Source organism: Mastomys coucha, unplaced genomic scaffold (genome assembly GCF_008632895.1).
Source record: "Mastomys coucha isolate ucsf_1 unplaced genomic scaffold, UCSF_Mcou_1 pScaffold13, whole genome shotgun sequence".
Classification (NCBI taxonomy): Eukaryota; Metazoa; Chordata; class Mammalia; order Rodentia; family Muridae; genus Mastomys; species Mastomys coucha.
In genome coordinates this window covers 35,182,711-35,195,259 of record NW_022196895.1, presented here as the reverse complement: position 1 = coordinate 35,195,259, position 12,549 = coordinate 35,182,711, and the positions used below count along the sequence as shown (strand labels likewise).

Here is a 12,549-nt window from a genome sequence, read left to right as displayed (position 1 = left end):
GGGGGGGGGGGGGGCAGAAAGAATAAGAGGTTACTGGAGTGAGGTGGCTGGATCCCTCAGGACCTCTGTGTGCTCCCTCTACCCACAATAATGGGTGCTCCTCAGACGGACACTGAGGCAGGCAACTCCCAGACCAAAAGCAGAAATGTCACTGCTGCCCACTGATGGGGCCTGTGATGACAACAGTTGGGTAGGGACACCCAGAGAGTGTAACCAGGCAGGCATAGGACAGACTGGAGAGCAGGGAAAGCATGGGACAAACCTGCTGTGGCCCACATAACCATGCGTCAAGGAAATGGGACACAGAAACACTTTCCTTTTGTTGAGAAGTTTTTATTAGCTTAAATTATTGTCTAAAGATGAAAAATAATTTAACAATATACATGTCAACCTGTGTTCTCCCACCAAGTTCTTGAGTCACCACAGTTCTATTTTTACTCCCTATTATATAGGTACGGAAACTCAGAAGGAAGCCAATTTGCAAAATGTCCCAGAGAATGACAGAGCTGATGTCAAGCTAGCTCTGTCTGCCCACACTCTGCCTACTTGAGACATGGTCACAGGCTGTCTCCTGGCTCTCCAGGCTTTGGTGGGCAGGGCAAGCCAGAGGCTAGGAAAACACCCTGGTCCAACACGGATGCTCGGTTATTCTACCTCAGTGTCAGTCCTGCTTTTGACTCATCCGGGGCCCCAGGGAGATGTTTTGTACAACTCTAAAGGCTGTAAGAAAAAGATAATTCCAGCCAGCCAAAGAAGCCATCTCTCTATGTATGTAACATATTCATGATGAGCAGTCACTGGGTCCTAGGCTCTGCTTTGGGTAGAGATTTCTCCTCTCACATGGTGGGAGCATTCTAGTTGGAAGAGAAACTGGCAACTACCAGGAAACAAATAAGCAATATAATGACAGACACTGCAGGACCTAAAGAAAGGTGGGGGGGCGGGGAGACACAAAGGGTACTCAGGAAAGGCCTCAGTGGGGAGAGGAGATGTAAACTGAGACCTACCTGAGGAGGTAGGGGGCTGGCTTCCAGAAAAGAGAGCCAACAAGCAGTACCAATGCCCTAGCAGAACACTCTCCCAGGTACCCACCCTTATTCATCTGCTCCTAAGCATCATGGAGAGCGGAAAATGATCATATACACACTTAGCAGGCATGAACCCATTCCTACAGATCTGGGGCTGGCTTAAAAGCCTACTCATTCTCAAACCATGAAGCAAGCAAATGTGAATGGAGAAAAGACTTGTAGAAACACTTCCCTTACAAGTCTGAGAAAGGTCTGGGTAAACATCTCTTGTCCATTAGCCCACAAGCTTGGGGCTGGATTCCAACTCCACTCAATGTTCATATCACACATATCCACTCTCACAAGCCCAGTGGCCAGCAAACCCACAGAGCATTCTGGCCAGAGCTTAGAAAAGGCCAGGAGATGTGAGTCACTGGCATTTTGTAACTTTCAGGGGACTGAAGCCTCCATAGTCCAGGGTCAATGGATAGCCATAATTAGAGAAGATAGCAAGAGACAGAAGGAAAGAAAAAGCAGTTACCCCCATACTGAGAAAGCACCAAGGCCTTTGCAAGGAAAGTCCTAAAACATAGTATGCCAGCACCTTGTCTCACTGCTATCACACATACTTGACAAGAGCAACCGCAGGAGGAAAGGGTTTATTCTGGCTCACTTTCATTGTAGCAAGTATGTAAGTTGTGGTGCTAGAGGTCTGGTCACTGTATCCAGGGTCAGCGGTACAGAGAGAGACGAATGCTGGTGCTCAGCTAGCTTTCTCTTTTCCTTCTTGAGGAAACATTATTTTTAATATGTGTACCTCTGTGTTTCCGTGTAGGGGTATGTGCATATAAGCACAGGTGCCTTTGGAAGCCTAGGTAGAAGTTGAATGCCCTAAAATTGGAGTTGCGGGTTGTTAAGAGCTGCCTGATGTGGATGCTGGGAACTGAACTTAGGCCCTCTGGAAGAAAGGTATGTGCCCCCCTTAACTGATAGAGCTCCAGCCCTTTTACTTGTCAATATTTATTTTATATGTGTGCATGTATGTGAATGTGCACCTGAGTTCCAGGAACTCAAAGAGGCCAGAAGGGAGTAGGATCTATAACTTTAATTTTTCTTAAACCTATTTTTAATGATGGTTCTTAAATGCTTTAACCTCCCTTAGAGTCCACCACCTACCAGAGGTAGTGGAAAAGAAATGACACAGGAAACAGGAGAAGTAGACCTGTTTAGAAAGGTTCTTTGAAGCAACTCCTGTCTGTGTTGTCTGGACACTGGCAGTTCAGTTCACAAGTCAGCAGTGGAAGTTCAATCCACTTGCAAACACTTCACAGATACTCCAGCAGTCCAGTCCAGTAGACTCAGGAGAGCAAGCACGAATCGGCAGCAGTGGCACTACCTAGCAGAGACAGCCAGGCCTCAGCCTAGGCTCAAGTCAGCAGGAGGGACCAGAAGGAACACCAGGAGAAGCTCTCAGCTGTGCCTCTCTCAGAGAAGTGAAGATCAGTGAAGACACAAGACCCACAAGCACTGCACAGCTAGCTGCACCAGCAAGCCTAGCTCAGCCTCCGTCACTGTCCATCGAGTCCTTTATTTATTTATTAATTTATTTATTTTTGGGTTTTGGAGACAGGGTTTCTCTGTGCAGCCCTGGCTGTCCTAGAACTCACACTATAGACCAGGCTGGCCTCGAACTCAAAAATCTGCCTGCCTCTGCCTCCCAAGTGCTGGGATTAAAGGTGTGCGCCAACACCACATCAAGTCCTTTTTATACGCCTTCTAAACATCACATGTTCTCCATGGGTCTTGCCCCAGCACATGCACCTGTCTCAGGCAACATCACTCTGCCAATCAGCGGAGGAGTCCGAGGAGGCAAGAAACTGCAGCACACCACCAGAAGGTTTTTGGTACATTTCTCTCTATGGAGTCCCAACAAATACAGCTCAACTATGGAATGTGAGGTGGACCAATACATGTCTGTTGTTAGCAAAGAATTCTTTATCACATGTCCTTTCACATGCTCGCATTAGCAGAACTTCCTCTCTCCTGTGTCTGCTTCAGTGAAACATTCCTTCACGAGTGCCTTAGTCTTAGTGTCCACTTGAGCTTAAATGCTCCTTCACAAGTTTGCCCCAGCAAAACAACACCCAACTGACTTCCCAAAGAGCCCTCAAGTTTCCACTTCAAGGATCCTCTGCCACTGGTTACAGACGGTAAGCCGCCCAATGTGTGTGCCAGTACCAAGTGTTGGTACTCTGGGAGAGCAGTACATCCTAAACCATTTATCCAGACTCTAGCTTTCTCATGTTTCTGTAGCCCAGGATCCTAGCCCAGCAGATGCTGCTGCCTACGTTTAGGATCGGTACTCCCACCCACCTCAATTACCTAATGAAGGTAATCCCTCTCACGTATGCCCAGAGGACTTCATCTCTGGAGGTTTTAGACCCTGTCAGGTTAGCACTCAATATTAACCATCACATTAAGGTAATAGTTTAAAGGTAGTGCAGTGTGTTATTTAGGTACTTAGGACTCGAGGTAGTCTCTACCTTCCAGAGAGACACCAGATAAATAACAGGTTCGGGATCCTGGAATACAACTCCTACTCTAGAGTGGCAAATTCTAAGCAACTACCATCACTTTCTAGGGTTCAACTTTCTACAAGCATAGGGTGACTAGACGAAACCATCACTCAAGTCTCATCTTCCAGATCACCACTCTGCAATAAAATAGGAACATTCTCTCTTCACAGAGTCACTGGGATTAAATGACCTGAACTACACTCACAGAATGGTGATGATGGTGAGGAGGTGATAACTGAGGTGCCAACGGCAATGGTGGTATGATAATGGAGGTCACAGAGACCATTGATAGGACTGCTGGTGATGTTAATGGTGCTGCTGGTGGTAGTAATTGTCATAGTAAGGGTGGTTGTACTTGTTATGATGGGGGGGGGGGTGGTAGTAATGATTGGTGGAGTTGATAATGGTTGTACCGGCAAATTTTATGTCAACTTGACACATGCTACAGCCATTTGTGAAGAAAGAACCTCTATTGAGAAAATGCCACCACTGTATTGGCCTACAGAATAGTTCCTTGATTGATGTGGACAGTGGTGCTGCTCCTAAGCGGGTGGCCCTAGGTGCTACAAGAAAGCAAGCTGAGCGATCCATGAGGAACAAGGCAGTAAGCAGTGTTCTTCCTGGCTTTTGCTTCAGTTCCTGCCTCCAGGCTCCTGCCTCGAGTTCCTTCCCTGACTCCCTTTGGCGATACCCTTTCTTCTTCAAGTTGCTGTTGGTCATGGTGCTTTATCCCAGCCACTGAAACGCTAGCTGAGACCATGGTGGTAATGGTGATCATTGTAGTAAGAAAGGTGATAATGCTAGTAGAGAATAGCTGCTGCTGCTGCTATTCTCGCCAGAGGTGGTAAGAGCAACAGTGGTCATGGTAATAACAGTGGATATGGTGATAATGGGGTAATGGTGTAATGGTGGTAATGGTGGTAATGGTGGTAATGGTGGTAATGGTGGTAATGGTAATAATGGCAAGAACAGTGGTAATGGTGCTTGGCAGTGGTAGTGCGGATGTTGGTAAGGTACTTGTCATCCACAACCACTTCCCTTTCATCAAATGCAACATTTGACTTGCACATATCAACTTGATGTAAGAAACCCTCCCTCAGCACATACCACAATTTGGAATTGGAGATTTGTCTATAGTTTTGTGTCTAGTGCCTTCTTCTTCAGCCAGAACAACCATATCTGCTTGTTATCCACCAACCCTAACTGCTGGGCTCTCACATATATTACCTTGCGTTAGTTTTATTTTTTAAGTGTGTGGGGGCGGGGGAGGTTCACATGTGAATACAGTGCCCTCAGAGGCCAAAGGGGGGGCGGCATCAGATACCCTGGAACTGGAATTACAAGCAGTTGTGAACAACCCAATAGGTCCTCTGCGAAAGACAATGTACTAGTCCACTGAGCCACCTCTTCAGCTTTTCTTGTCTACTCTCAGTAATTCGTGTGTAGCTCGTGTCATAACCACAGGTGAATGACTGAATGGCGAACACTGCCCTTCTGTTCAAATAGCCACGGATACATACTACTCTAAGTACCTTATATGAATTTACTAATTTATTCTTAAGAACTCCGTGGGGTAAGGATTTATGATCCCATTTTAAAGATGAGGAAATAAGAATGTGGAGGTTTAGAAACCTCCCCAAGTTCACCGGCAAGTTGAAGAAGTGACATTTGGAAGAAGCAGCCTAGCTCTAGGCTAGCTCTTAACCACCACTCTAAAGTGTCTCTTCTACTTCCAACACAAAGCACAGCATTACACCTCTACCTCGTGTGCACAGAAAGTCAACCTGCTCAACTTAGACAAACAAAATTAGGGCCTCAATTACATCAAGATCTGGGGTTACACTTTAGTCCTGAACATCCTCTAGCACATGAATTTCCAAGGGCCTTGTGATCATTAGTGCTAACTACGCACTTGACAAAATCTAGAATCACCTGGAAGACCGGCTTCAACACACCTGTAGGGGATTATCTTGATTACGTTAACTGATCAGGGAAAACCCTTCCATTGTGGGAGGTACCTGTCAGAGGAGGACCTGCGCCGTCCTGTGAGGTCTGAGGGAAAGAAGCAGGGTACACTGCTCTATGTCTTGGCTGTGAATGTGACCAGACCAGTTTCCTCAAGCTCTTACCCCTGTCACTCATGATGCATTGTATCCTGCAACTGTGAGCTGAAATGAGCCCTTTCTCCCTTAAGCTCCTTTTGTCAGGGTATTTGATCACAACAACAACAAAAAATTAAGACAAACTCCCCTTCCTGGAAGCGTTCACAAGGACCACTGTGCAACAGGTTGTTATAGCAACAAAAGCAGCAGCAGAGAACAGATAGTGAGTAAAGTAATTTTAGCATCAAATAGGCAGAGTTCAGGAACAAGCCACTGACCATAACTGGCAAAGAGCCCTGCCAGCTCCTTGGGTGGCTCTGAGGCTGCTTCCTGGGTTGTCTTTAAGCTTTGTTTCTTTTCTCTTAAATTTACATAAACCTATTATGTAAATGTATGGGTGTGTGGAGTGGTAGAGAGGGAGAAACACTGGAAAAGAAAAAAAAAGAAATAACAAAGGAGGAGGGATGAGAAATCATCCCAAATATCAAAATAATTACTAATGATTTGTGACTAGGAGACTCAGCATGCCTCAGGGGAACCTTAGAGTGGCATACATCACACCGGTAGGCAAAGGTGCATGTTCCTATCACAGGATCACTGTGACATTAAACCCAGAGGCAGATGTGCTTCTCCTCCCTGGTAACAGTGGTAACTCTCCAAAAATTACAAAGAAGGGCCAGCGTGTGTGGGGGCTCTGTGCTCAGAAGGAGCTAAAGATGACAGGCAGTCTGTACTATGTACAGACACATACACTACCCCTGTAAATAGCCACACCTCCCCCTCTGCCACCACTCTTTAGAAGCCATGTGTGTTGGACACAGGAAAACACTCAAGAGGCAGCTGCTCCTTGGACCACTGAGAGAGTCTACTGGCCATACATTCTCAGAAAGAGAGAGATTCAGTCTTGGACAAGAATCTTAGAGGACATCCCTCAAATTAAGTGTTCCCTCATTTCTCAAACAAAACCAATGTGTATTTCTTTCTTCCTAAATGTACACTTCAATTGATACAAATCTGTTGTAAGCCAAGAGAAAAAAATCCTTCCATGGTCTTTCCTTGGACAGCTAAATATCCCTCAAAAGCCTTGACCAGGTATCATCCCTTTCAGTAATCATGCCTATTTCTAGAAAACAGCTTTGGGGGGGGGGGGCGGAGATACAGGTCAGTTTTCAAAGTAAAACCTACAATGTGTGGTGAGGCCTCGACTTCACTACAGGTGGTGCAAGGGACCGTGTTTGAATTCATTCACAACTCTAGAGTACAGGAAAATGTGAGATAGTCTTTTGTTGCGATTAATTACAATGAAAATATCTCCCCTGCAGGCAGCCCCTTAACACTCAGCTCAAGGTCAGCCGGCTAGTTTTGCTAGTAACTTAAGAAGAGCAAACAGGCTTCCCTCTGCCCTCTTCTAGTAACACAGTACAAAAATTGGTTTTCTTCAACAGGGTCTCACTGGGAAACAAGCCACACTTAGAGTAGGCCCCATGCACAGCATTAACTAAATGGCCAACACAAAAGAAGGTCAATACTACTTCTGGAGGATTTTTTTGTTGGTTGGTTTTGTTTTGTTTTTTGTTTTGTTTTGTTTTTTGGGGTTTTTTTGTTGTTGTTGTTTTGTTTTGTTTTGTTTTGTTTTGTTTTGTTTTGTCTCATAATGCTTTATCTGGGCTTTTTTTTTTCCAACCTTAGAGGTTGTTTATATAATTTGGTTTCTGCTTTTCAGTTTTTATGGGATTTCTGAGTGTGCAAATGTGTGTGTTTCTCTACCCATGTTTCATGTGCATTTTCTTTCACTCTTTTTCTTCCTGTTTATTTTGTTTTATTCTGGTTTGTTTCGGGGGTTTAGGGAGGTGGTTTTGTCTTTTAATTGCCTGTTTGTTTTTCAGTGAGAGAGAGAGAGAGAAAGGAAGAGTATAGATTTGGGTGAGAGGGGAGTTGGGAAGAGTTAGCAAAAGGGAAACCATGATCAGAATATAGTGATAAAAAGTATTTTCAATAAAAATTAAAATTACAAATAAAGAAACATTTGACTGTTTGGTCTCTCTGTCTCCAGGTCTGTGGTACCAAATGCTGATCCCTGAGCTAAGGCAGGCCTGCAGCCATGACCCCCACCTAGACTAAGGACATGCATTTTCTTAAAATAGCTGCCCACTGGAAATCTCCCAAAAGGCACTGATTTTTCAGTTTCTCATGAAGAATTGAAAAAGAGAGCAAAGGTATGCTCATTTCCATATATATAACAAGAAATGAGCTGAGGGCTGGCAAGATAGCTCAGCTGTTCAAAGGCACTGGCCACTAACCTTGATAATCTGAATTTGTTTTCCAGCTCCCATATGGTGACAGTTGTTCTCAGACTTCCACATGAGCACTATGCCTTATGTCTGCACACATGCACAAACACACATACAATTAAATAAATGTGCTTTGCTTAATGAGGCTTACGTGTCCCCAAAGCCAGTTCATTACTCTGCTTAAATGCAATTTTGGCCGTCCTCAGCACTCGTAGTTACACAAAAGTCAGCAGGCTGACCTACTCAACAGTTCAGGCACACAGCCACCTAGCACAGAGGTGACCTCTCTCCCTTGTGTGGTTTGTGAACGAGCACCAAACACTTAGGTAACAGACACCAGGATGGTGGCCACAGGCAGCTGCACCTCAGAGAGCTGCCTCTCTCCTCTTCGGAGGGTTGCTGCCCTCAGATCTGCTCAGGGGAACACTGCAGTTTCCAAACATGAACAAAGTTTGCTAAATCCTTACCCTGGCAGCCCCAATCTGCTCCTTTCGAAACTTCTCCAAGGGTGTGATGAGCACCTCACTGGCATTCTCAATCTGACGAAGAAAAAAAAAGCAGAGGGTGAGGGGCAAAGGCAAGATTAGAAATGACTTACAGCAGCTCTTCCACAAATGCTCCCGGGCCTCCCCAGGTTTCACTGTATAATAGAGAAAATCTGTGTGTGGGAGCTCCAAATGCAACCATCTTCCTGTGAAGAGTTTGCTATTGGTGACAACAGTCTCACTGTGGAGCCCAGCCCAGTCCTCTCAACCCCAGCCTTCCAAGGTTTGAAAGAAGTGCATCCAGGTGGTAGGCAAGCATTCACTGGTTGTAGGGACCTGGTTACAGAGGCAGTCTAAGTTTCCAGTTTCAAGTGATGGAAGTTCGTCATTCACCCAAGCTCCAGACAAAGTACATCAGCGGTGAGTCTCTGTTGAAAACCAAACACCTTTGGACAGCTTCTATGGAAGGGACCCTTCAAGAATCATGAGTTGCCTAGGGAAATAATTGGGGCCTGAGACTTCTGCCTCCTGACCGCTGGCTGCTTCCCAACTGCATTTTACAGTGCTCAACCACTGGTTCCCACACTCTTGATTCACTGTCACACCAACGGACCTCAAATGTACCAAATCTGGCTACCTCAGAACCTTTGCCTCTGGCTTTTCCTGCTGATGTTCTTGTATAGATTGTAATCAAGTTTTTGGTGTAAAGGTCACTTCACTGTGGAGGCCTTCCCTGACCTTCAAAACCATAATTCAGAGAAGCTCTCTCTAAACCCAACCCTTCAGAACACATACCAGGTAGTTTTCTGGCTCAGTCCTATCTACCGAAACATATATATCACCCTGTAAGTACTGGCTCATTCCCCAGTGTTCCCAGAGCGCCGAAGAAATCAGAAACAAAGGCACACTCCAACACTTTCTGAATGACTTAGAGAGTGAATGAATGACTTCTTGACAAGCTGCCCAGTGTGTGACCATGAACAAAACACTTAAATTCTCTGGCCTCTAATTTCCTAATCTGAGGATGAGGGGGCTAAACTGTTCTGGCTCTAAGATTCCAGTCTCCTCTAAAGCAGGCAATAGTTTACGATCTTTACTCATTGCTCACATATCTCTCAACTAATTATTTCAGGAATCTCACTTCAACAAAGCATCACTTTCTCTAAATCATATGCATGCCCTTCACAACCGCAACCCAGTAAATGCCAGAGGCTCTGGACAGGCACAGGGAAGAACGGACCGGACCATGGAGGGACAAAAGAGGCCAGGCCTCCATAGTTAGCCCCAGCTGCCTATTTCTCAATTTTGAAAGCACTTACCTCAGCAGAGTGACAACAGAATTAAACTTATCTGGTTTTTATTGCTAGCTGGTACTGTTTAATGAGTTTCTGTAAGTCTTTCCCACACACCATTTGCAAGTTTCTGAAGCTCACACAGGTGTGCTGAGCCCCTGGATAAGTGGTTTCCAACCTGAGTTGCTCATGAGAGTCCCGGGGGTTGGGGGAGGGTTATTTACACATCTCAGGAGTCAGGCCAACTTTAGACCAATACAACCTCTGCTCCTGGTTCCAGACATCAGTGTCAGTGAAGCACCTCCCCACCCCGAAGCTATTTCAGCAGGCACCCATGCTGAGGTTCTAGTCCTAAGGAGACTGGGAATACGCTAGCACTCAGTTGCTCGTGTGGGAAGCAACACAAGTCCTCACCCGGGACTCTAAGCACTATGTTGTCTGGTCTCAACAAGACCTGTGTTCTCAGCTATCAAACAAGAGACTAGACACTAAGGAGTAACGGGACTCATGGTAGAGCACAGACAGCCATTCTCTGCCCGCAAGGAACTCATGTTTACTTGCCACACAGGTGCCCACAGTAACTGTCTAGGCACATGTGATAAATGCAGAATCTGAGGAATGAACCAAATGTTCAGATAACACAGTGGATGGCCAAATATCCCACAGAACCATGGCTCCCCCAAAAGGGTGGAGCTTTGCTGAGCCCAGCTGAGCTGAGCTGAGCTGAGCCGAGCTGATGGTAGAGCTCTTCCAGGGTAAGAGGCTTGTGATAGCCAAATACTTCAGTGCAGACAGCACAGAGTAAGAATAAAATCGCAGGGGTATAGTCCAACCATTGTTCCCTGACCACAGGCCACAGCGCTTTGCTTACCACACCCCAGCCCCAAATATTGGCAGGAGCAAGAATCGGACTCAGAAGAACCACTTCCGCTTCTTGAGGATTAGCACACTCGAGCTTTCACTACCATCTACCCACCACACCTGCCGCTGCCACTGATGGTCCAATTTGAGTTCAAGCAAGCCACAGGAAGCAGTCACAAGAGGGAGAGTCTCTGCTGGTCTTAAAGAAATTCCCCCGACTTTTGGTATAATGCCAATATGGATTAGAATCGAGACTGCACAGCTTATTAACCATGTGAGCCTGGACAGGCAGCTTGGCCCCTGTAAACCTCGGTGTTTCCACCTGGAAAATGGGGTTGCTATGGATGGGACTTCAGAGTTATCCCAGGAGCTACAGAGAACAGGTCAAGCTCTGGCTGCACAGTGTCTGTGAGACATTGTCATGCTGCCAGCTCACGCTGTCAGCAACTGCTACAGAAAAAGAAAGAAAATGCTCCATGTGTTGGCACCCTTCTAGATGAGCCCCACCCCAGGTACAAGCCAGTGCAAAGCCTTCTGGGGACTTCTGATCAGACTTCACTCCTGCTACCCACGGGATATGGGAAACACAAAGGGCCCTCGCCCATCAAGGACTTCCCAGCAGATGCTAGTTTGGAACCCATCTGTCAGTGTCTGCTTCTTGAATTTGCAGAGTATGTCTCTGAGCAGCTGCCGCAGGTGCATTCCTTTGCCAGGCTGTATTTCCTGGCTGCCACATACATGGCACGCACACATACATGGGATTAGAGCAAAGCAGTGACGTCTTCCTTCAGATGGGCTGCCAGGCAGGGTTAAAAAGGCATGGAGAAGATGGAGCGTGTGTGTGTGTGTGTGTGTGTGTGTGTGCATGCTTGTGTGTGTGTGTGTGTGTGTGTGTTTGTCCCCATGTGTGAATGTCCCTGTGTGTGTATTCCTATGTGTGCCCGTGTGTGCCTGTATGTGTTGTGCTGCATGTGCATGCTTCTATGTGTGTGGATGTATGCCAAAGGTTGACATCAATGTTACTTCTCAGTTATTTATCCACTTTTTCACCTTTCTTCTTGAGAGATTCTTTTCCTGAACCTGGAGCTCACCGGTTTAGCCAGATAGACTAGCTCACAGACCACAGTGATTATAAGTGTGCACCACTGAGCCCAGCTTTTTACATGGACACTGAGGACCTGAACTCAGGTCCTCACGCTTAGATAGCATGTGCCTTACTGACTAAACCATTTCCCCAGATCTACAGTGAGTTTTTAGGACAATGATACTCATCCAAAGTTATGCACTAGTAATTCTTTAACAGTCACAGAAAGCTCCAAATTCTACAAAGGTTCACAGCCTCCAAGTACCCCAGAGGCGGTCTTCTGACAGCAAATTCCTTGCTTCTCTCGGTGTATGCAGACTGTCTGGGACTGAGAGCGGCCCAGCGGTCAGCCCAGAATACTCACCATTCGACTCCGCTCATCTTCAAGATTCCTGAGAACAGTGGCAAATTCTTGCAAAGATCTCGCTGGAAGAAAGAAAGAGACCATGAGGTGAAGCAGCATGATGGGTGTGCAAGAGCGACTTACGGATTTCAATCGTGATGAGTGTGCAAGAAAACCTTACAGATGTCAATCCCTTTATACACAGAGACACCCAAAGTCATCTGCTGTCCTCAGACTCCCTCATCTTTAATCATTAACCACTAAAGGCAGGATGACCCAGAAATGCAGGTTAATTGTACCTGGAACACCAGCTAGAAGGATTTCTCCAAGGAAAAGACCCGCCTGTTCCTGAGGGTTCCCAGGACTGGTGAGGTACTGGCAGGCTCCCAGCCCTGAGGCTGGAAAGAGCAGAGCTCTGCTAAGAAGTTGAAGGATTTCCTGTCCAGGATTTAACCTTCAACCTTTTGCATCAGAATCCAACCTTTTTTTTTTTTGGGGGGGGGGGGGG

At 46.2% G+C, this 12,549-nt stretch overlaps 1 protein-coding gene across 3 annotated transcripts in view; it reads right to left on the bottom strand.

Moving 5' to 3' along the window:
* Arhgap26 (Rho GTPase activating protein 26) overlaps nt 1-12,549 on the bottom strand; it is a 430,094-nt gene that overhangs the window by 311,080 nt on the left and 106,465 nt on the right. For all 3 annotated transcript variants that reach the window (XM_031365552.1, XM_031365553.1, XM_031365554.1), the window contains exons 3-4: nt 12,063-12,124; nt 8,444-8,515 (exon numbers count right to left, since the gene is read on the bottom strand). In XM_031365552.1, coding sequence (XP_031221412.1) covers nt 8,444-8,515; nt 12,063-12,124 — 134 coding nt within the window. The remainder of the gene's footprint in view (nt 1-8,443; nt 8,516-12,062; nt 12,125-12,549) is intronic.